At 47.0% G+C, this 22,282-nt stretch overlaps 1 protein-coding gene across 1 annotated transcript in view; it reads right to left on the bottom strand.

Annotated features, from left to right (window-relative positions):
* elp2 (elongator acetyltransferase complex subunit 2) overlaps window positions 1–22,282 on the bottom strand; it is a gene marked incomplete at its 5' end in the record, with an annotated part of 113,770 nt that overhangs the window by 23,310 nt on the left and 68,178 nt on the right. The window contains 5 exon segments of the mRNA XM_080443330.1: window positions 2,654–2,726; window positions 4,664–4,721; window positions 19,201–19,296; window positions 21,081–21,150; window positions 21,890–22,081. Coding sequence (XP_080299456.1) covers window positions 2,654–2,726; window positions 4,664–4,721; window positions 19,201–19,296; window positions 21,081–21,150; window positions 21,890–22,081 — 489 coding nt within the window.

Below are 22,282 nucleotides of genomic sequence, written 5' to 3'. Positions count from 1 at the left end.
CGTATTACCCAATCTCCGAAAGCTATATAGAGTCTGGAACTACCAGCTGCAGTGGTGGAAAAAGTACTCAAATGTTTTACTTAAGTAAAAGTATCAATACTGCAATGTTGAAGGACTCAGTATTGGTATCAAAATGTACTTAAAGTACCAAAAGTAAAAGTACTTAAATGTTTGAAAATAGCAGATCTACAAGCTCACAACGCGCCACGATGCGACGCGTTGTGAGAAAAAAATTGAAATACTCCAGTAAAGTAAAAAATACCTCAAAAGTGTACAGTACTTGAGTAAATGTACTTAGTTACTTTACACCACTGCCGACACATGACATGACCAGAAGATATGAGACATGGAAAATAACAGAATGAGTATAGTGAACATAACAGATGCGTCTCGTATCATCATCGTGCACACACAGGCGTCAGTCTATCTGATAAAGTAGTTGATGGTCAAGGTGTTAAGTGTATCATGTGCTTAACGCAGATGAGAGTGATTCAACACATGCATTTAGCGGGTCAAGCAGATAAATGTCAGTCCTATAATCATATACAGTAATCCTCACCACCACCACTTCTCTCACATAGAATGGAAGTGAACGGATTCAGTCGCTACATGTGTGACCCATACCCTTACACAACTGGATCATTTGCATGCAATGGTGTAAAGTCACTAAATACAGTTACTCAAGTACTGTACTTAAGTACAATTTGAGGTATGTTTTCTTTACTGGAGTATTTCCAATTGTCAATACTTTTACTTCTACTCCACTACATCTCAGAGGCAAATATTGTACTTTTACTCCACTACAATTATTTGAAAACTTTAGTTACTAGTTACTTTGCAGATATAGATTATCATATTATAAAGACATATATTAACCACTTTAGCCCTATTTTATACTTAGACAATTTGAAAATAGTCAATCTACAAGCTCACAAGCTTAGTAGATCTGCTATTATATAACATTTTAGTACTTTTACTTTTGGTACTTTACGTATATTTTGATGCCAGTACTTTTGTACTTTTACTCGAGTAACATTTTGAACAGAGGCCTTTTACTTGTAACAGAGTTTTTAAAATGATGGTATTGCTAGTTTTACTTAAGTAAAATATCGGATTACTTCTTCCACCACTGTTTGCATATTGGACCATGATAGGTTCACAAGACTGGTGACATCACAGCCAGCTTAGATTTTGAGGAAGTAGAACCAAGGAGCTCAACCTCAGCCCTTAGCACTTGACCTACATATGACGACCATGCAGACATACCATGGTCAGGGTTGCCAGATCTGCTTATTATAATGTCGCCGCAAGATGTTATTTGAAAATAGCCGATCTACAAGCTCACAACGCGTCGTGATGCGACGCGTTGTGAGCTTGTGGACCTGCTATTTTCAAATAGCTGATGTATATGTTAAAGTGCTCATGTGGCCCATAGTCGCTTCTTTTGGGCTGGTTTTCCTAGACCTGGCTGCTTGTTTCTCTCACAGAATCTGGCAACACTGACCATGGTCCTTTTGTTCTCATGTTTTTGTTACTTAGGCTTGTTTTTTCTTGACCACAATGTTAATCATGTAATGAAGATGGCATTTTATTTAGACAGTTCATTGTTTACCTGGTATATCCATTAGTTTAAATGTACAGAGTTTTTTTGTTTAAATAGTATATTGCTTAAACTAATGCTAGGTTATTGGTTTAGCTCTGATGCTAGTTTACTGAAGCACTACACACTGCAGAACCAGTGTTTTAACCTGTTTTGTGTGCTTGACTATGACCTTGAGCAGAGTCGTGTTAGCAGCAGGACTCTGGAATGAGAAACTTCCAAATAAGTTTGTGTGTGTGAGAGAGAGAGAGAGAGAGAGAGAGAGAGAGAGAGAGAGAGAGAGAGAGAGAGAGAGAGAGAGAGAGAGAGAGAGAGAGAGAGAAACATCTGTAGGAAGACAGGAATTTGGACAGACCTGGCAAGGATGATGGAAGATTGGAGTGGAGGATGGAGAGAGACAGAGAGGGATGATGGAGAGGACGAGAGGCTTGGCCAGGAAGTGGTGTGAAGGGAAATGAAGGAGCCAGCGTTGTTTACCACTTAATCACTGACTGCTCATATTGGGATAGATAGTTTTATGTACAGTCTGAATACGGTGTTTTCACTAACAATGGGTCGGGTACAAAAGTACAAAGACAAGCAAGTGAGACAGACAGTTTTATGCTCGTTTCGTTTTCAGCATTCGTCTCCTCAGAATCAACTGTGCATCAGTGATGGTTACAATGGGGAACTTGGAAAGTGAAAACCACAAGCCATTTTATTAAAACCTTTTTCCAGAACTGAGAAAAATAAAAGGAGGAACTGAAATCTAAACCATACAGTACATGAAACTGGATGTAAGAAACACTGTAATCAGTTTTAAAAGGTCCATGAGTGTTCACATTCGTTTGATGTGCATAACACTTGTTTCAGAATGTATCTTTATTCAAACTTATTCTATGTAACTCATACAACACTGTGCTGAGGCCCCACACTAACTATGATGCTAAGAAAGTTTGGGTGTGAGCAAATGTGTGCGTGTGTGTGTGTGTGTGTGTGTGTGTGTGTGTGTGTGTGTGTGTGTGTGTGTGTGTGTGTGTGTGTGTGTGCGCGCGTGTGCGTGTGTGAGCTGACCTTGCATGCAGATGCCACAACTGTTCTGGCGCTGTCTGATGCCAGGCAGAACGTCTCAAATCCATGGCCGTACCTTTAGGAGAGAGAGAGACAGGAGGAGGAGAGAGAGGAGAGGAGGAGGAGGGGGGGAGTGGAGTTAGATGGAGGAGGAGGAGGAGAGGATGGAGTTAGAGGGAAGGAAACGCAGACAGAGAGAGAGAGAGAGTCATAAATAATAAGCAACAAAGACTGAAGGATGAAAGCCTGGCCGTGCCACTGAGTAACACTGACTGAGGGAAATGGAAGAGTGAAAGGGAGTTAATAGAGTGTGTGTGCGTGTGTGTGTGTGTGTGTGTGTGTGTGTGTGTGTGTGTGTGTATGTGTATATGAGAGAGAGAGGGAGAGAGAGAGAGAGAGAGAGAGAGAGAGAGAGAGAGAGAGAGAGAAAGAACAAGAAAGATAACATAAAACCTGGCTTACTTGTGTGTGTGTGTTTGTGTGTGTGTGTGTGTGTGTGTGTGTGTGTGTGTGTGTGTGTGTGTGGGGGGGGGGGGGGGGTGTTACTGTCCCACAAGTATAGTAGAATTTGAGAAATAAATAAAACAATAATCGTTGTGAGGACAATTTTCCTGGTCCTCGCACGAGCAAACCGGCATCGTGCGCCGTGATCTACATCGTGATCTACAAGCTCACAACACACAAGACGTGTTGTGAAGCTTGTACGGTAGATCAGCTATTTTCGGTTTTACGGTTAGGGTAAAAAAAAAAGACAAAAATGTAATTAAAAAAGACGAAAAAAGGCATTCATAAAATCACAGTCCTAAAATGTTCACGCATTGTAATAATACATAATACAATGTGTGTGTGTGTGTGTGTGTGTGTGTGTGTGTGCGTGTGTGCATGCGTGATGACAACAACAACAAAGGCAGTCCACCACGGTATATGACAGCCACCAGCTGCCAGGTTCCTGGGCCGTCATCCACAGGAAATAAGCTGATTGTGTGAAACAAAAAAAAGTAGTGATCCCTCCTTCCAACCTCCCCTCACCTAACCCCCCCCCCCCCCCCCCCTCCGCCTCCACTGACAGGAGACTGTGCGCCGCAAACGTTCCCGATAATCATTTAACACACTAATTGCTTTAGAGCTCGCCGACAACCGCTCCGCAGATTACTTTTTATGTCAACAGTGAGGCAACAACGTTCGACAACATAACTCCCCACACGTCCACCAGTCGATGTAGAACCCCCCTCCCTCCATCCCTCCCTCCCTCCCAATCATCCTCCCCCCTCCTCCTGTAAAAAACTTTCAACGGCGTGGCGTGTCGGCCGGCGACATCGAACGCAGCGTTGTTATTTATGCCACGGAAAATAATTGGGCCAATTACTCATTTTAATGTTAATGCGTTATGTGTCGTTTATTATATTCCGCCGGGGCTGGCTGGCTGGCTGGCTGCTGGTGCCAAGCGGAAAGAGAGAGGGAGCGGGAAAAGAGAGCTGGAAGAGAGAGCGGGAAAAGAGAGCGGGAAACGAAAGTGCTGCTGTCCGACGAGACGACGCACAACAATGGACTGCTCTTAAACCGTACGTCATATTTATGCCGGACCGACGGCTTTAATGGATTTAACATGGGGCACAAATGGAGGCAATATATTCCCTGGAGAGGGAGGCTCGTGGGATGCGGGGGAACCTGATTGGCCCGTGTTGGTGTGGAGTGTGTGTGTGGGGGAGGGTGTCGTGGCGAGGTTTAAGACATTAATCATTTCCCAAGGTGTGTGTTCATCCGTATATGGGCCATGCCCATTTGTGTGTGTGGTGGTGATTTGGTTTTATTACACGCAGTAAAGAATCCTTAAGTGTTAATCTAAACTCCGAAGAGAGTACAACATGGAACCACCATCAGGTCCAATTTGGTTCCATTTGTACTACACTCTTTGAGTTGAATAAATTATTATGGGAGCATGTTGCATTAGCATTATAAGCTTGTTAAGCGCGTGTGTATACGTTATGCTAGCAGTGTCGAGGCGGTACTCACAGCTTCTGGATCTCGGGCCACAGTGTGTTCTGGAGGAGGTGGTCCTCTGGTGGGGGTTCTGTTCACACACACACACACACACACGCCGCACGCACGCATGCACGCACACAAACATACACACACACAGGTTAGCCTTACTATTAGTTGTGGGGACATAATTAAAACAATTCTTTTTTTAAATAGCAGATCTACAAGCTCACAATGTGTTGCGACGCATTGTGAGGTTGTAGATCGGCTATTTTCAAATGGCCAAAATGTATATAGGAAGTGGGTAATGTATGTTTTGTAATAATACCGGTAATCAAAATCTACCAAGTAACTAAAGTTTTTTAATAATTTTAGTGGAGTAAAAGCACAATATTTGCCTCTGAGATGTAGTGGAGTAGAAGTAAAAGTACTGAAAGTTGGAAATACTCCAGTAAAGTAAAAAATACAGTACTTGAGAATGTGTACTTAGTTACTTTACACCACTGCCAACAAAGATAGGAAGACAAAACACGTAGTCCCGAAAAATACACAATACACGAAGAATATGATGAATTCGATTTTAGAACCCTTACATAATTGCTGAACCTGAAAACAGACGTTTTAAAATTCAAATACAGCCCGTTTTCAATATACTAAAAATAAGGATTTACATCAAAGTGGCATTACAATTCATCTGCTCTTTTAAATCCCTGTACTGTTTACCAAAACAGGCTCCGAGTGTGTAAACCCAAGAGAGTGTGACTGTGTGTGTGTATGTGTGTGTGTGTGTGTGTGTGTGTGTGTGTGTGTGTGTGTGTGTGTGTGTGTGTGTTTGTGTGTTTGTGTGTGTGCGCTCGCGCGCGCACGCGTACTGTACGTTGTGCGTCCGCATGGATTAAAGAAAAATAAAATCTCACGACTGACGCATTGAGAGCTTGTAGATCTGCTTATTTTCGCTGCACAACATGCTTCCATAGGAGACATGATGGCTTCTATGGAATCCAAATGACAGAAATCAGTCGTGGGCTCGTTCTGGTATGTCAACCATATTAGATAGCAGGTTAACCTCCTTTGCCTCAGGGTTTTGTTGTTATAAACATTGTGCATAAATGTCACCACACCTCTGGTTGCCCAGGAAACGGAGCAAGTCGAGACACAACTGCCGGCTGACGTCACGGCTGACGTGATGACGAAGGGCGTCACCCCACGTTATGTGTATAAAACTCTGTATCTCTGTTTAACTCAGACTGGGAACGCATCTGTGTCATTTTTAGATTTGAGCTAAAAAGTATTATTTTACACTTTGACTATTAAAACATAGCAGATATACAAGCTCGTAGCGCGACACCGAGTGCCGCGCTACGAGCTTGTAGATCTGCTATTTTTTTTAAATTGTGAAAATGTGTGCAAATCTAGAATATATACAGTATATATTATTTTAAAGCAAAAAAATGTTTTACTCAAATCTTTGCTTCTGGGGGTCCCTGCCCTGGAACTAAATATTTTGAGATGGGGGTCCGCGGCCAAATACATATAATTTTGGGGGTCCTTGACTATTATGAATACGTTTGAGAACTCAGGGTTACGGATGTAACCCCGGTTTCTTTAGAATTCGGAGTAACATACTCACTATGGGATATCAGCGCCCCCTGGCGTTGATGCAGAGCTACATACCATAAACTCCCGGGCCATTCATTGGCTGAGAAGGGTATGTCACGTGTCCGGTAGACCGGAAGAGGTATAAAACCTCTTGCGTGACGTGGCTCATCCTCTTTAACACGCTCTCTGCATGCAGATGCACACAAACAGGGGTGTTAGGTGAGTATGTTACTCCGAATTCTAAAGAAACCGGGGTTACATCCGTAACCCTGAGTTTCTTGTCTAATTCTCCGTAACATACTCACTATGGGATACATAAACCCCCCTGGGGCTTATAGCCATACCGAATCTCAGGTCTGCACGCCCCCTAGCCATAAGGCCCCGTCCCCATGGACGTGACCTTCGGCCTCACGGGCGCCCCAGCCCTCCGGGCCGGGGTGCGGTATATAATTGAAAGAAAAGGACCCTGACAGACCAAGTCTGCCTATTCATCTAATGAACAGACACAAGTCTGACCCATAAGTGAAAACAAGGAAACAGGGCCTCCTCCCCTGGAAACCTACCAACGGTGGTTCCGAGGGGACTCAAGAGAAGGAAGGTAGAGAAGGGAAAAAAGGCGGGTTACACAAAAGACCTGCCTGACCTCCCCTACCCTAACTAGAGACAGCCGCTATGTCCAGTACAGCGTGCGCCACTGACGCCGCTGCCACATCCAGGCTGTAGAAGGCCGCAAAAGTCGATGGAGACGACCAGTTTGCGGCCGCGCACACCTCCTGGACAGACATTTCCCTGGAGAGGGCCCAGGCAGTAGCCACGCCTCTAGTAGAGTGAGCCTTCAGTCCCTCTGGAACTGGAGCGCCACTACTGACGTAGGCCAGCCTAATGGCATCCAAACTCCATCTAGAAAGCGTCGCCTTAGTCACTGCCTTCCTCCGACCATCTGGGCCGAAGGAGACAAAAAGTTGCGAGGACGACCGGCCGACCGCCGTCCTCTGGCAGTAGAGCTTCAACGCCCTCACTGGGCAGAGACAGTGCAGCCGCCTATCCTTTGCAGAAGCGAAAGGAGGCGGATGAAAAACTATCAGCTCAACCGGTGTCTGGGTCACCATTCCGTTCTTGGGAACAAACGCCATGTTGGGCTTAACCAAACCCTGCTGTCGTCTCCCAAGAACCTCATGCACTCCGAACTTACTGAGAGCGCATGTATGTCGCTGACCCGTGTAGCTGTAGTGAAAACAACCACAAGAACCGTTTCGAGACTAACGATCTCCAGATCCATAGAGTGAAAAGGCTCGAACGGTGGGAGGCAAAGCGCCCCCAGCACCACCGCCAGGTCCCAGGCCGGGAACAGAGGCCTAGAGACCGGCCTGGCCCGCCTGGCACCGTTCATAAACTACGCACCAGCGGATGTCGGCCAACCGTCATGTCATCGAACCCACGTGACAAGCGGAAATGGCCGCCTGGTACACCTTAACCGTCGAGAAAACCAGACCTTGGTTCAATTTGTCCTGCAAGAACATGAGGATGCTGCGTACCGAGGCCCGGAAGGCCTCAACCGGCGGTGACTGACTCAGACACCATGACACGAACAGGTTCCACCTGTCGTCGTACGCAGACCTCGTGGAAAGGGCCCTCGCCCCCTGGATGGTAGCTACCACCTCAGGGGGCAGGCCATAAGAAGTCAAGGTCTCCCCCTCACGGGCCAAGCCCACCGGTCTAGGTCCTGAGGTTGCTTGTGGAAAATCCCGACCCCTGCCTGCCGTAGCAGATCTCTGATCGGGGGGAGGGCCCAGGGCTCGTTGTAGAGGAGAGGATTATTCCTAACCTCCACGCGCCCCACGCCACGCCAGTGCCACCAGTGGCACTGACAGTCCGTGGAGTCTGACCCTCTCCAAGTTGAGAGGACCAACTCCAGTGACGGGAATGCATAAAGCAGTTCAGTCGGCCAACCTGGCCCAGATCTGGCTTGTTATCTCCAGAGGAGAGGCCAATCTGCGTACCAAAAAATGCCCCTGGACAACAGAGTCGCTCCGCTGTTCAGGAGGCCCGGTACCTGTGAGGCTCTGGTTGACGTAAGGCGCGCGTCGCACCACAGCGTCAGATCGCCAGCTAGCCTGTCCAACACTGGAGAGGCCAGGCCTCCCTGCTTTTTGGCATAGCACACGGTCGTGGTGTTGTCGGTTCTGACCAGGACATGACAACCTCGAAACCCGAGCCTTGCAAAGTCTGACCGTCAGAAGAAGACCGTCATCAGCTCCAGGTAGTTGATGTGGGCCGTCTGTAGACTGGGACCCCACACCCCCCTGGCCGAGCGGCTCTCGTGGACGGCACCCCTCCTGCGAGGCTGGCGTCCGTGGTAATGACCTTCCGCGAGACCACAGCCCCCATTCGGACCCCTTGGACAGAAGGGCTGCATCTGACCACGATCTAAGCGTGTCCACGCACCGTGGGGATACCCGGACCTTCCGATAACCTCAGGTGGACGGGGCTCCAAGAGCCCACATCCACCTCCGGGGAAAAGAGGTCACATGTGGGGCTTGTCCAAACGAAACAGGTGTAAGGCCGAAGTCATGAGACCCGTCGCCTGCACGCATAGCCTGTATGTGACTTGTCGCCTCACGCGAGAAGACCATAGGCCGAAAAGCTGTCTATCCCGCCCGGGACAGACGCGCCGTGAGCCTGGTCTAGCCCAGCGAGATCCCCTATGAAGGTGGTCCGCTGAGACGGGACCAAGACGCTCGACGGACGGTGACGGTGAAAAACCCCGCGACGTCAAGTGGGGAAACAGTCACGTCGGTGTGCCGCGCCACCTCCTGACCGTGGTGGATAGAAAGGAACGTGGAAACAAGCATTGAAAACAATGCTGGTCCACCCATCTCCTTAACGCACCGTCCGCAAAGAGGGTCACACACCAGTACAACCACAGTGTGTTGTTGTTGATCAGGGGAGCTGACCAGTACAACCACAGTGTGTGACTGATGTACTGAAAAACCCCTACACACACAGTGTACCACTGAAGTACCGGGATAGTAAACAGTTCCGGACTGCAAACTCTCCAACAAGCTGCCTCAGCAAGCGAGTTAGTAGGGGCTCTGATGTCACCCAGTGCGGACAACGCACACGTTTCCAACTGGACCGGTGATGTCGCCACGTGATCCAGCGGACCCGCACATGCGGGGCCGTTAGAGACCGTGGAAGGGTAGCGGTGGTAGGTGGCCACCGTGGTGTTGCTTTAGCGGGGCTGGCTATGCGCTGCACCAAAAAACAACACTGCAATGTGTTGTTGTTAGTGAGGCCAGTTCGCCGCCAATTCGAGCAACAGTAGCCTGACTGGAGGTTATGCAAACCTAGCAGCTAACAAGCTAGTCAAGGCTAAACCACCATGAGCCAAGAAACGTTGAAATCCGTTTCCAAGGGAACCGGTTTTGTGTGTGTGCGTTGCCATGGGGACCAAAGACGCTACCACTGGTGCTAGCAGCGCTAACCCTGTGTGCGTTGCCATGGGGACCAGCGACGCTGCCACTGCCGCCAGCGGTGCTAACCCTGAGGTGACCGCTCGAGGCAGTAGAGGTACTAACGGTCCGTTAGGACCCGGCGGAGTCACGTGACCGGTCACGGGGACCTCGCCTGACGTCAGCATCCGGTTTGTCCGCCAGCGCAGCCTGTCTGTTTCCATGGAAACCAACGGCGCTGTCACTCTGACAAACGGGGCCGTCCGAAATAAGCCTACCTTGGCCGTCGCCCTCTCGTCTGAGCCCAAAGGCTCCGGACGGAGCATCGACAAAGTCGTCCTCCCCGTAGGGAGTGCTTTGTCGCTCGTTAGTGGCGAACGAGGTCTGTAGTCCGTGAGGCGTTACGGCAAAAGGGGCATCTGTCCCTCCAAAATGGCGGAGACAGAGGTCCGCTCTTTGACCCAAGTATTTAATGAGACCCTTCAGATTCAGAATGGGTCGTACCCCCCCCCCCCTTCTTTTCCACCAGAAAATATTACGAAAAGAAAACCAGTTGGTTCCGATTCATAGATAGTTCTCTGACTATGTTACTCTGAACTCTAAGGAAACCGGGGTTACAACGTAACCTCGAGTTTCTTGACAAATTCTTCGTAACATTCTCACTATGGAGAGAGAGAGAACCCCCTCTCTCAGAGACATGGTTGCCTCATCCTCCGCATGAGAGGAACAACACCGTGTCCGACATAGGAGATTATATGCATAAGAGCACGTGGAAAACACACCAGTACAACCACAATGTGTTGTTGCGGATCAGGGGAGTTGATCAGTACAATCACAGTGTGTCACTGCTGTACTGAAAAACCCTGTACACATACAGTGTAACGCTGATGTACTGGGATAGTAAACAGAAGTATCGGAAGTAATTCTTTAATAGCGCCCATGCTCAAGAGGAAGGAGGCTTCCTCCCTCAGAGTATTGGCTGCTGGACCCCTTGCACGGGAAAACAATACTTTTTCTGTCACGGGGGGTTTTGTGGAGAAATGCAGCCTGAAACCCTTTAGTATTGTGAGCAATACCTAAGCATTCGGCTTGCAAACCTCCCATTGCTTCCCACACCGAGCGAGTGGATTGGACGATGACGTCACCGGCCGCTCGGAGAGTGGGAGCGTTGCCATGGGGACCTTGCCTGACGTCAGCATCCGGTTTGTCCGTCACCGCAGCTTGTTCGTTCCCATGGGAACCAACAGCACTGCTACTTGGACAGACGCGACGCTGGACAGACGGGGCCGTGTGTGTGGCCCTCGTTTAGTAGCGCTGGTAAGCCCTGGCCAACGGAGGACTCGGAGGAGTCACGTGATTGGCCACGGGAAAAAACCCCGGCGTCAGAATTAAGCCCATAGATATATACAGTGAAAACTAGATCACACCACTGGATATATATACCTACGAGTAATCCTACCTTGGCCGTCGCCAGAGTGTAGAAAAAAGAGTAACGTCACGCTTTGCTCTCGCTGCAAAGCGGGCCTCTATGGGCTATAGTTCCAACATTGGAACTATCTCATTGACGTAGACAGAGCACTTCCGCCTTCCATTCTCACAATGGGATCGACGCTACTGTCATTACTCTCTCCCTAACTTACTCTGGCCGCCGCCATCTTGTCGACAAAGTCGTCCTCCCTAGGAGGTGCTTTGTCGCCCTCCAGCGGCGAACGTGAGGCGGTACGGCCAAGGGGTCATGTCTGACCGAAGTACTTCCGGTTCACAGTGGTGCTTGGGCACTTCCTGTGGGACGGATGCCTGTGAGGCGACAAAACCTTCCTCCCCGTAGGGGATGCTTTGTCGCTCGTTAAAGGCGAACGTGGCCTGCAAATCGTGAGGCGGTGCGGGAAAGGGGGCATCTGTCCCTCCAAAACGGCGGAGACAAAGGTCCGCTCTTTCTGACTCAAGGACTTCCGGTCCACAGTGGCGTTTCGCTGCAACCCGTGAGACGGAAGCCTGTGAGGCGAAAGGCAAAACCGACGTGACCCCATTCCACTGGCGCATTTGCGCCCTCTGGCGGACAGGGGTGATGTGGGTTTTCATATTACCTTCAAATGATCCAAAAACATGCACAGATGTTATCCAACAATGTCTAGAACATCGGGACTCGGGTGTTCTAGACAGTGTGGGCTTATGTAATTGAGAACGTTGATACATTTACATTACATGCACAGATATTATCCCATCAATGTCTGGGATACCGGAGTTCGGGCATCACAGACATTATGGGCTTATATACAGAGAGCATTGGAGCAGAGAAGCCCGCGGTAGGGGACTCCACTGCTCCGCTGCTCTCAAGCCACGTGAAAGAACGAGATCGTTTGTAACATGTAACACATTTATTTCTTTGGCAGAAAAAAAATTGTACTTTCAAACACACATTCGTTTTCATTAAACATGGCCTTCTGGCAGTCGAGGAGCCGTCCATCGAGGCCTGTAAAGCCACGGTCCTCTTCCCCAGCACGGCCGGGGGGGAGGGGGGGGGCTGAACCGGTCTGTGCACCGGTGAGAGTCTGCTAATGTGCTAATGTGCTTTATGTACTTGGAACATGAGTATGAAACAAGAGCAGGCACAGAAACAGTAAACAGCATGAACGTTTTAACATATTCTTATGACAAAAACAACATGTGTCCCCATGGCGCCCGATGAGCCTGTCCAAGGTCTTCAGAAGCCCCCGAGGTTTGCTCGATACACAGAGTGAGAAGGCTAACAAGCTGGTGTTATCCTAGCGAGGCAAGCTAGGCTAGGACAACGCTGTTAATAACCTGTTGCATGGGTGTTAAGCCAACAAAACACTGCCTGACTAAGGCGACGTTAACCTAGCGAAGCAGCTAACGTAGCTAGTCTGGGCTAACTCACTCACGAGCTTCTGCCTCGTTCTCCCCTCGCCTATCGTTGTCTCCTGGCGACGCACCGCTGGCCCGGTACGCTTGCTGTGGCAGCGGAGTAGACGGCTGGGAAGAGGGGGATGGTGTTATCCTAGCGAGGCAAGCTAGGCTAGGACAACGCTGTTAATAACCTGTTGCATGGGTGTTAAGCCAACAAAACACTGCCTGACTAAGGCGACGTTAACCTAGCGAAGCAGCTAACGTAGCTAGTCTGGGCTAACTCACTCACGAGCTTCTGCCTCGTTCTCCCCTCGCCTATCGTTGTCTCCTGGCGACGCACCGCTGGCCCGGTACGCTTGCTGTGGCAGCGGAGTAGACGGCTGGGAAGAGGGGGATGGTGTTATCCTAGCGAGGCAAGCTAGGCTAGGACAACGCTGTTAATAACCTGTTGCATGGGTGTTAAGCCAACAAAACACTGCCTGACTAAGGCGACGTTAACCTAGCGAAGCAGCTAACGTAGCTAGTCTGGGCTAACTCACTCACGAGCTTCTGCCTCGTTCTCCCCTCGCCTATCGTTGTCTCCTGGCGACGCACCGCTGGCCCGGTACGCTTGCTGTGGCAGCGGAGAAGACGGCTGGGAAGAGGGGGAGGAAGTGCCGCTAGGTAGTTGCACCTGGGTGGTTCCCCCAGACACGGTGCTAGCGGCTGCTGCAGTGCTGCGTAGCACGGCTTGTGTAGCAGCCTGGAGGTGCTGCGAGCGGGGGCTAACGCCGCTCGCAGCCGGGACTGCCGGAGGGCCCATTGTGGACTGTGAGCGCACGTGGTGGGCCCCACCACCCACGTTCCCTGGGCCGGTGTCCATGCGGGGTGTTGCTGGATCCGCGACGACCGGGGACGAGACGTCGCTGCCTCCCGCAGCCAGGGCGCTGCCCTGGCTAAGCGGCTATCGAGGTGCAGCGTGGAGAACAGAGCGCAGTCCTCGCAGCGTCCCGGTGCATCTTGGAAATGCCTCGGCCCTGTAGAGACCGAGGCACGAGATGCAGAAACCATGAGGGTCATCCCCGGCGATCATCAAGCGGCAGAGCAGCAATACGCAGGGACGTGGAACCTCCATCTCGAGCTAACCTGTTAGCTTTCAGCCGCAAGGCTAAGAGCGCGGAAAACTCAAAGGAGGAAAACTTGCTTTAGCAGTAAAAGAAAGAAAGAGAAGATAGCCGCGGGAGCGGAAATAATAAAACTTTTTTTTTTTTTTTTAATAGGAGGAAAACCCGTTGGTTAGTACAAGTACCACCGAGTGGGCTAAAGCTGGTTTCTGTCCTGATCAAAGTTACGTTTGTTATTATTAAGGTATGTCTTGAGCTGTTGCATCTGCCATGCAGAGAAGCGAAAGAGGATGAGCCACGTCACGCAAGAGGTTTTATACCTCTTCCGGTCTACCGGACACGTGACATACCCTTCTCAGCCAATGAATGGCCCGGGAGTTTATGGTATGTAGCTCTGCATCAACGCCAGGGGGCGCTGATATCCCATAGTGAGTATGTTACGGAGAATTAGACAAGAAACCACTGATATAGCAACATACGTTTTTTAGAAAACTGCTGGGATTTAAAAGACATTTGTAGAATCGGCCTCAGGTCTAATAGCTTCAGAACAATATATCTGGAACCATGCTTTTCCGACGCTTGTAAGATCTCTTCTCTGGAATAAACCCAAATACTATTATAAAAAAGAAGTTTCCTCTGTTTATTGATGTAATTAATTCATAATACTGTGGGCTAGATATGGACCGGTATTCACTAGGGGCAACATAAATCTAACAGCGACTGAGAACTTTAGTCCATGCGTCCAGAGCTGTGAACCAGAGAGGGCAACATGATGGATCTCCTGGAGACAGTATTCTATCACATTCAAGCAGGAGGAAGCTCTAGATCTCCTCAGGGTTCAGCCAGCTCTCCCATCAGTGTTAGGCCTGATTCATACCTCGTTGTGCATCATGTCATGCACACAAAATAGACCTAGAGCTACACGTTGTGAGCTTGTAGATCTGCTAAGTACAAATATCAGGCCCCGACTTTGGCCAAGAGATTTGGTGTAGGAAAAAAAAGCGGTTCAAGTACAGAGACAACTCGTGTCCAGTCACTAAATACCTAGGACCTCAATGGAAACAAGACTGCAAGGACTTTTTTGGTGTGTTTGACTGTACTCGTGCTGTTTTACATTTCTGTCTAATAAAATCACTCAATCAAAAGCAGTATTTCTCAAACTTTTTCAAGTGAAGGACCCCTAATCTGAAAATGTTTTGTGTCAGGGACCCCCAGGAGAGAATATTAACATTATTCAAAAAACATTTTTAGATAAAAAAATCACACCCTGTGTGAAGTGGGCGGTGTCTTGCTAGCTAATCACAATACTGAATGGAGTCAACCAATCATGTACAAAAAATAAATAAATGTATTGAAACACTCTTTATGATGGACGGAACCATAACTTGAGAAAAAAACAAATTTATGTTTTTTTCTCAAGTTATGGTTTCTTATATAGGGCTATGCACATGTGTCATGTGACACTGGCCAATCACAGTCCTGAATAGACTGTGATTGGCCAATCACAGCGCAGGATAATTGTACAAATTTCCTGGGCCCAAATCACAGCGCAAGATATTTGTACATTTTTCCAAATCTCACTTATAGGGGCGGTTTCACCGCCCAGAAATGTAATAAAATCAAACTGTGCTGTGAGCTATTATATCTGCTATTTTTGAACAGCCAACATGAATGGATAAAGTGGCTAAAATGATTGTGATGCTATATTAACAAATACCGGGGACGCCCTGGAAACCCCCCCCCACAAGGACCACCGTCCCCGGACCCCACTTTGAAAAGAGCAAAAGGGCATTTTAACCCATTTAGACCTGATTCTAAAAACGCCTTCTAAATCCTGACCTCAGTTTTCTGAAAAACTTCTAATATTTATTCAAAAATTACAACAAGATGTATGTTGCTATATACTGTACATAGCAACAGGAACCCCTCCTGAAAGGTATAGTTACAAATAGGGGTTCCTGCCCAAAATGGGTTAAAACAACGGCCGCTTCATCAGGAGTATCACATGTAGCCCTGCTGCGCCAATCCTGCCCTTGAGCCCCATAGCCTTCATAATTGCCCTCTGTGCATCTGCGTCGTCTGACTGCTATTGGTCATCGTCTTCCTAATTCCTCATTATTCTTCCCCGTTCTACGCCGATATCGGTTGGGGGTTGGGGGGTGCAGGGGGTGGGTAATGGGCCGTTAACAGCGCTGTGGATCGCTCGGCTGCTCCCCCGTGTGGCCCGGGGGTCATCCATACTTAAACTTTGCAATCAACATAAACCGGCTTTCTAATTAGCATTGCAGATTAAGGGGTGCCTTCAATCAACGCTGATGATGGCCCCCCCCCCCCCCGACGAAGCGCCGGCCCGGGGCTCTCCGGAGCCCCCCTAACCCCCCCACCGCTCTTAATTTCACTCGAATCCGCTTACGATTTGCCGTCGTGCAATAATCAGCCGGTCTTTTCCATTCGCCTTCTAATTTCTTCTCCTCTGCTGCCTGCATTCTCACCTGACCACAGCAGAATCCTGACGTTGAAGGCTCTTGAGAGGGTGGGAAATGTGATTTATATTTGGTTGTGCATCGTGTAACATATTGGTTTCTCAAAGTACCCCCCAATGACCGGTCCTTGGGGGGGGGGGGGGGTTCCAGGGGGTCACAAGCAAAATATGTTACCGTGGCTATTTAAAAATAGCAGATATACAAGCTCACAGCGCATCACTTCGTGTTGTACTGTAAGTTAGAAGCTTGTGCATGTGCTATTTTTTTAAAAGTGTTCGAATTTTTTTTAATGATTTCGAATTTTCTGAACACAAATATTTTCTTCCGGGGGTCCCTGGCACAAAACATTTTCATATGGTGGTCCGTGGCCAAAGATATATCAATTTTGGGAGTCCTTGGCACAAGAAAGTGCCAAGAACTACTGGTGTAGCGAAACAAAAATAGCCGATCTATATAGCCTATGTAATAGATCAACTGATTTCTAAATCAGACGTTAATTATACTTTGCTGTACGACCCGTGTCGCTTGCCAGTAAACTACATTTTCCACTTGAGAAGCCGAGCTAAACGTGGATTTGTCTTTAGGGGGATTTCAGATGGGTTTCTCTTCTTCCCCACGGACACACAGCTATCCTTCTCCTCTAATAGGAGACTGCCTGTCTGATACTCTTCCCCCTATGTAACCCTGTTTCTCTACTTCTCTCTCCATCTTCTGCCTGATACTCTTGCCCAGTGGTGGAAAAAGTACTTGCATTTTCAAGTAAAAGTATCAATACTGCAATGTAGAAATACTCTCTTACAACTCAAGTAAAAGTCCGGAATTCAAAATGTACTTGAGTAAAAGTACAAAAGTATTGGCATCAAAATGTACTTAAAAGTACCAAAAGTAAAAGTAGTCATTATACAGAATGTCCAATTTCACAAGTTTTCATTTTTTTTTTTTTAATAGCAGATCTACAAGCTCACAATGTGTCGGGATGCGACGCATTGTGAGCTTGTATATCGGCTATTTTCAAATGGTCCAAATGTAGATAGGGATGAAGTGGTTACTGTTTTCTAATAATAATCAAAAGTTTCCAAATAATTGTAGTGGAGTAAAAAGTATAATATTTGCCTCTGAGATACTCCAGGAAAGAAAAAAACACTGTACTTACGTACAGTACTTGATTAGATGTACTTAGTTACTTTACACCACTGCTCTTCCCCCTGCGTAACCCTGTTTCATCTCCATCTCACCAGGGGAGTAAGGGGAGGGAGGACAGAACAGTCTGATTAGACAGAAACTAGTTTGTCTCTCTTGGCTGTGTGTTCTTGTCTCTTATGAGAGCAACCAGGGACAGAGAGATATCGTTGCTGTCGGGGCAGAAACCTCTTATCTCCATATTCTAACCTTTTGTGTTTTTTTCCTGTAATTTAACGCCCCTACTTGATCACACTACAGCGTCCACACAAAAGCATCAAAAGTAGCAGATCCGCAAGCTCGAAACGCGGAGCGAAGCGACACGTTTTTGAGCTTGTGGATCTGCTACTTTTGATACTTTTGAATGTGAATGCTAAAAAGTAATAGTTTTGGACATTATGAGGTTTCCACCTGACAGAGACGACAGACACTCGAGTGCACACAGTCTGAGACGGCACTGGGAGATGGAAACATGAGTAAAAGGTGGGAGGAGGTAAAAACAAACTAAAGTAAGCTTGGCTTAGGTATAAGCCTGGGACATGAACTGAGTTACCGTGATTACGAGATGCATAACCACGAGCTCGTTACGTTATTATTCATTTATATATTGTGGCTTTGAGCCAGACGACATACATTGGGGGGCAGCCGGCGAATTTGGATGAGGCCATGGGGCCGCATTAGGAGTGCCGTAAACTGCCGTGATAGATTGGCTTTTTTTCACTGCGATATAATAAACATTCCATACCGCTACAGCCCCTAGGCTCAGGTTGTCCTTTGCATTGCCTGGTTCAAATTACTTATTTGATTCACTTTTTGATTTATTTCTTATTCGTTTTTAACCCCTCGTTCTCACACATTTAGTCGTTATGCCAATTGATTCCTCCCCCCACACAACATGTTTCTGTGTCATCACTACCGTCGTATCCTACCGACTCACCTGCCAGTGAGGAGCCCCCACCGGGAGGACGTGGTAGAGCCTTCGTCCTACTCCTCCCGCCCAACACTCCCTGATGCCAGGTGCCGCCCCAGCGTGTATAGGATTACATGCAGTGACTGTTACCTCCCCGCCAGGCTTCACTCCCCGGAACAGAGGCAAATTGCGTTCACATAGATCAGGGTTCTTCAACAGGGGGTCCAGGACCCCTAGGGGGTCCTCAGAGTTACTATAGGCGGTCCGCCAAATCTTTGTGTGATATGATTACATTTTTTTACATTAACCACTTGAACCCTAGCATCCCTTTTCTGAGGAGAACTTTAGCCAAAAATAGCAGATCTACAAGCTCACAACGCCTCGCGCTGCGAGGCGTTGTGAGCTTGTAGATCTGCTATTTTTGGCAAAGAGGTATAGGCGTAGAGGGAAAAAAGAGCAGACCAAGTAAACAAAAAAAGTTTAATCTGGAACATAATTTTATACAATATCGATGGGGGGGTCCCTGCTTCATCTCTCTCTCAGCTAGGGGGTCCTTGGCCTGAAAACGTTGAAGGCCCCTGATATAGATGCTTGATAAAGCCGGATGCACCACAGTGTGGATTCGAACCCACAAAGATAAAGTGTGGGCAGACACTTTATCACTGCGCCACCCGAGCACAGCTTTGATTTATCTTTAACCACATTAACCTTTTTGAGTCCCTATTCTGGTCATAAGAGGCAAGCATTTTGGTGAAAATCGCTGATCTACAAGCTCACAACGTGACGTCAGGGAAACCCTGGTCAACGAAGTGTAGAGGATTTTAAGTTAATGGTGGTTAATGGGAGGACTGTGCTACTTGACATTTATAAAGGGAAGTGAGTTGTTTTGGTGTGTGTGTGTGTGTGTGTGTGTGTGTGTGTGTGTGTGTGTGTGTGTGTGTGTGTGTGTGTGTGTGTGTTATTAATGTTACAGTACCAGTAAGGTTCAGAGGGTGGAAGTAGGACTCTTGGTATTGGTCAGAAACGCTGCTGAATTGCTCCTCATCAGCCTTGGCCTTCGGAGCGAGGTCACCTGCAACGTAATGCCATTGTTAGAGATACCGTATTGTACTATATTATTATTGCATTACCTGAGAGGTGATGGAGAAGGTGTCAAACATGGATTAAAGGAGTGGTTAACCTAAAAAATGACTTATTTTCTATAGGAGACTCAAAGGAGTCTCTTTGATGTCTCCTACCGCAAATACACCATAAAAATGTTGGCTCAGCAATGCGTCAAAAACAAAAGAATCTCCATGAATTCAAGTCTTCATGGAGTGTGTAATTGATAGAAAATAAGTACTTTTTTGGGTGAACTGTTCCTTTAAGGAAGTACTACTTCTATACTTTTGTCCAGATCTAGTACTGTATGTAGAGCTAATGTAAAGTAATTACAGGGTGGTAATTAAACTACTTCTCTAGAGTGAGTGACGCCCATGGGCATGACACCAGAGGGAGCTCATCTGACCTCATTCCCCCCAAAATTCGGCAAAAACTTGGGAACAAAAATGCATTCTACTATGCTGCCACCAAAACGTGGAATGACCCACCATTAACCCATTAAAGATAATAGCAGATATACAAGCTCATAGCGCGACACCGAGTGCCGCGCCATGAGCTTGTAGATCTGCTATTTTTGAAAAATCGTGAAAATGTTTGCAAATCTTTGAATATATATATATATATATATATATTTAAAGCGAACATTTTTAACTCAAATCTTTGCTTCATGGGTGTCCCTGGAACTAAATATTTTGAGATAAGGGGGTCCGCGGCCAAATACATATCATTTTGGGTGTTCCTTGACATGAAAAAGTTTGAGAACCACTGATATAGAAATATACGTTTTTTTGTAGGAACTGTAGGATTTAGAAGACATTTGTAGAATCCCCCAGAAGCAATGATTTGAGTTACAAATGTATATGAGCTTGTATATCTGCTATGTCTTGGAAAATCATGTACATTTTTGAATAGCCAAAGAAATCTTAAAACGAGCAGGTTGGTGCCTTGCATGGTTCCTCCGCCATCGGTGTGTGAATGTGTGTGTGACTTAGGGGTGTGCCTAATTTCACGAAACGATACGATACGATATTGGGCTCACAACTTCGATACGATTTCGATGCGATACGATATGCACTTTTTTATTATGAAAATATATGGGGGAGAGAAAAAGCAAATGCAAACAAATAATTCTGTTATTCAGACATGCAAACTTGTAGCTTTTCAGCTACAATAGCCGTTTTGAATCCAAATAGGGCAATAGTGTGACACCTGACCCGAAAAAAAAAAACATGTTGTCACCCAAAAAAAAAATCCCCCAAAACGATACATATCGTCACGAAAACGTATCGCGATATATCGCGGGACGATATATCGGCACACCCCTAGTGTGAATGTGTGTGTGAATGGGTGAATGTAATGCACAATCTATGTAAAGCGATATATAAATGCACCATTTACCATTTATTTACCATTTAATGGGTTAAATACTATTGAGCGTGGTTTAACTCCTTGAACACCTTGGTATTAGCTTGCTCTGCCCTCTTCCAGTAATTTTTGTGACCGGTAGGATTGTTTTAAGCGACTGCCAAAGGTGATTGAAACGGAAGTGGAGGGAGGGCGAGATATCCTGCTTTATTTTCTACACATGGTCTTTCCCTTCTCCACGTGCCGACTGCTAGGTGGAAGCTGTTGAAAATGTGTGAGAGGCAACAAGTCTGTCTCAGGAGACGAGGTAATGGGGCAAAAAGCCCTGGCCACAGGTATTCCCAACTGCACGCTTGAATAAACGCCTCCAGTACGGTAAGGCTAGTTCACCTTGAAACACAGCCTTGTTGGAGAGACCCAAGGCTGGCGTACTAGCTCCCTCTGGAAGGTCTGCAGTGTCCTGCACACACACACACACACACACACACACACACACACACACGTACGTCAGTAAACACAGAGGAGAACATTTTAACTTGACTGGGTTAAATGGCCTCAGACACCTCAGTTCGATTATTTGTAAAGAGCAATAAACAGCAAAAACAGCAGGAAGACTGAAGATTTTCTTAACCCGCTCTATATACCAGCTCTACTTACGGTACAATAAGTTGTGAGCTAGTTTTTAGGTTAGAAAAAAAACTGACAAATCTTTCAAAATGTTTTGACAAATCTTTAAAATGTTGGCCATCTTGACAAATCTTTCAAAAATTTGGGGAAATTTGCCCAAAATAGGGTTAATAATTTGCCCAATAATTTGCCCAATTAATATGGTTAACATACTTTGTTTTTGGTTTTATTAAATTGTGATGTTATCAATCGTAAATATCCATCATAACAGACAGTCTACATTTCCCCAAAGGAATGTATTCAGTCTGACCAGTAGCAAGAGATAAAACACATATCTCAACCAGCCATACAACATACAAATGAATGACCAGCGGGTGGAATATCAAAAGCAGAGGCCAAAACGATGCCTTTTTTTAAAAATATATAGGAGTTGTTAAAGGGAACCGTTAAGGAATCTGACCGTTGAGAGGGAATCGTTAAAGAGTCCGGAACCGTTAAAATCCTAATACCCCCCCATGCCCCCCAGGCATTTTCAACCATGTCCAGAGAGTATTTTAATGCGGCCCACTCACATCGGACGCCAGCAGCTTCTTCAGAGGCGTGCCGGAGATGTTGGCGAAATTCTCCACGAAGTTGCGCGGGGCCCGAAAGGCCCGCAGCACCTTCTCGTCCGCCCCGGACACGAACTGGAACCTCCCCACCATGGCCAGGCACTGCAGGTCGTAGCCGTGGATCTGCGGCCGAGAGATCTCATGCCAGGTTCTCTGCAAGAGGTCAGGGAGGGCTATGAGGTCAATTAACCAATTAAGACCGGGAAAGGTCATTTTAGATTTGAACCACTTTAACCATTATCTTATACTTTGGCTATTCAAAAATAGCAGATATACAAGCGCATGAGCTTGTATATCTGCTATTTTTAGAAAAATCTTGAACATTTATGCAAATCTTTGAATACATATATTTTT

The sequence above is a fragment of the Gymnoscopelus braueri genome (assembly GCF_963280865.1).
Source record: "Gymnoscopelus braueri genome assembly, chromosome: 11".
Taxonomy (NCBI): Eukaryota; Metazoa; Chordata; class Actinopteri; order Myctophiformes; family Myctophidae; genus Gymnoscopelus; species Gymnoscopelus braueri.
Note: the sequence above shows the minus strand (reverse complement) of the source record. Positions and strands in the feature narration are given on the sequence as shown.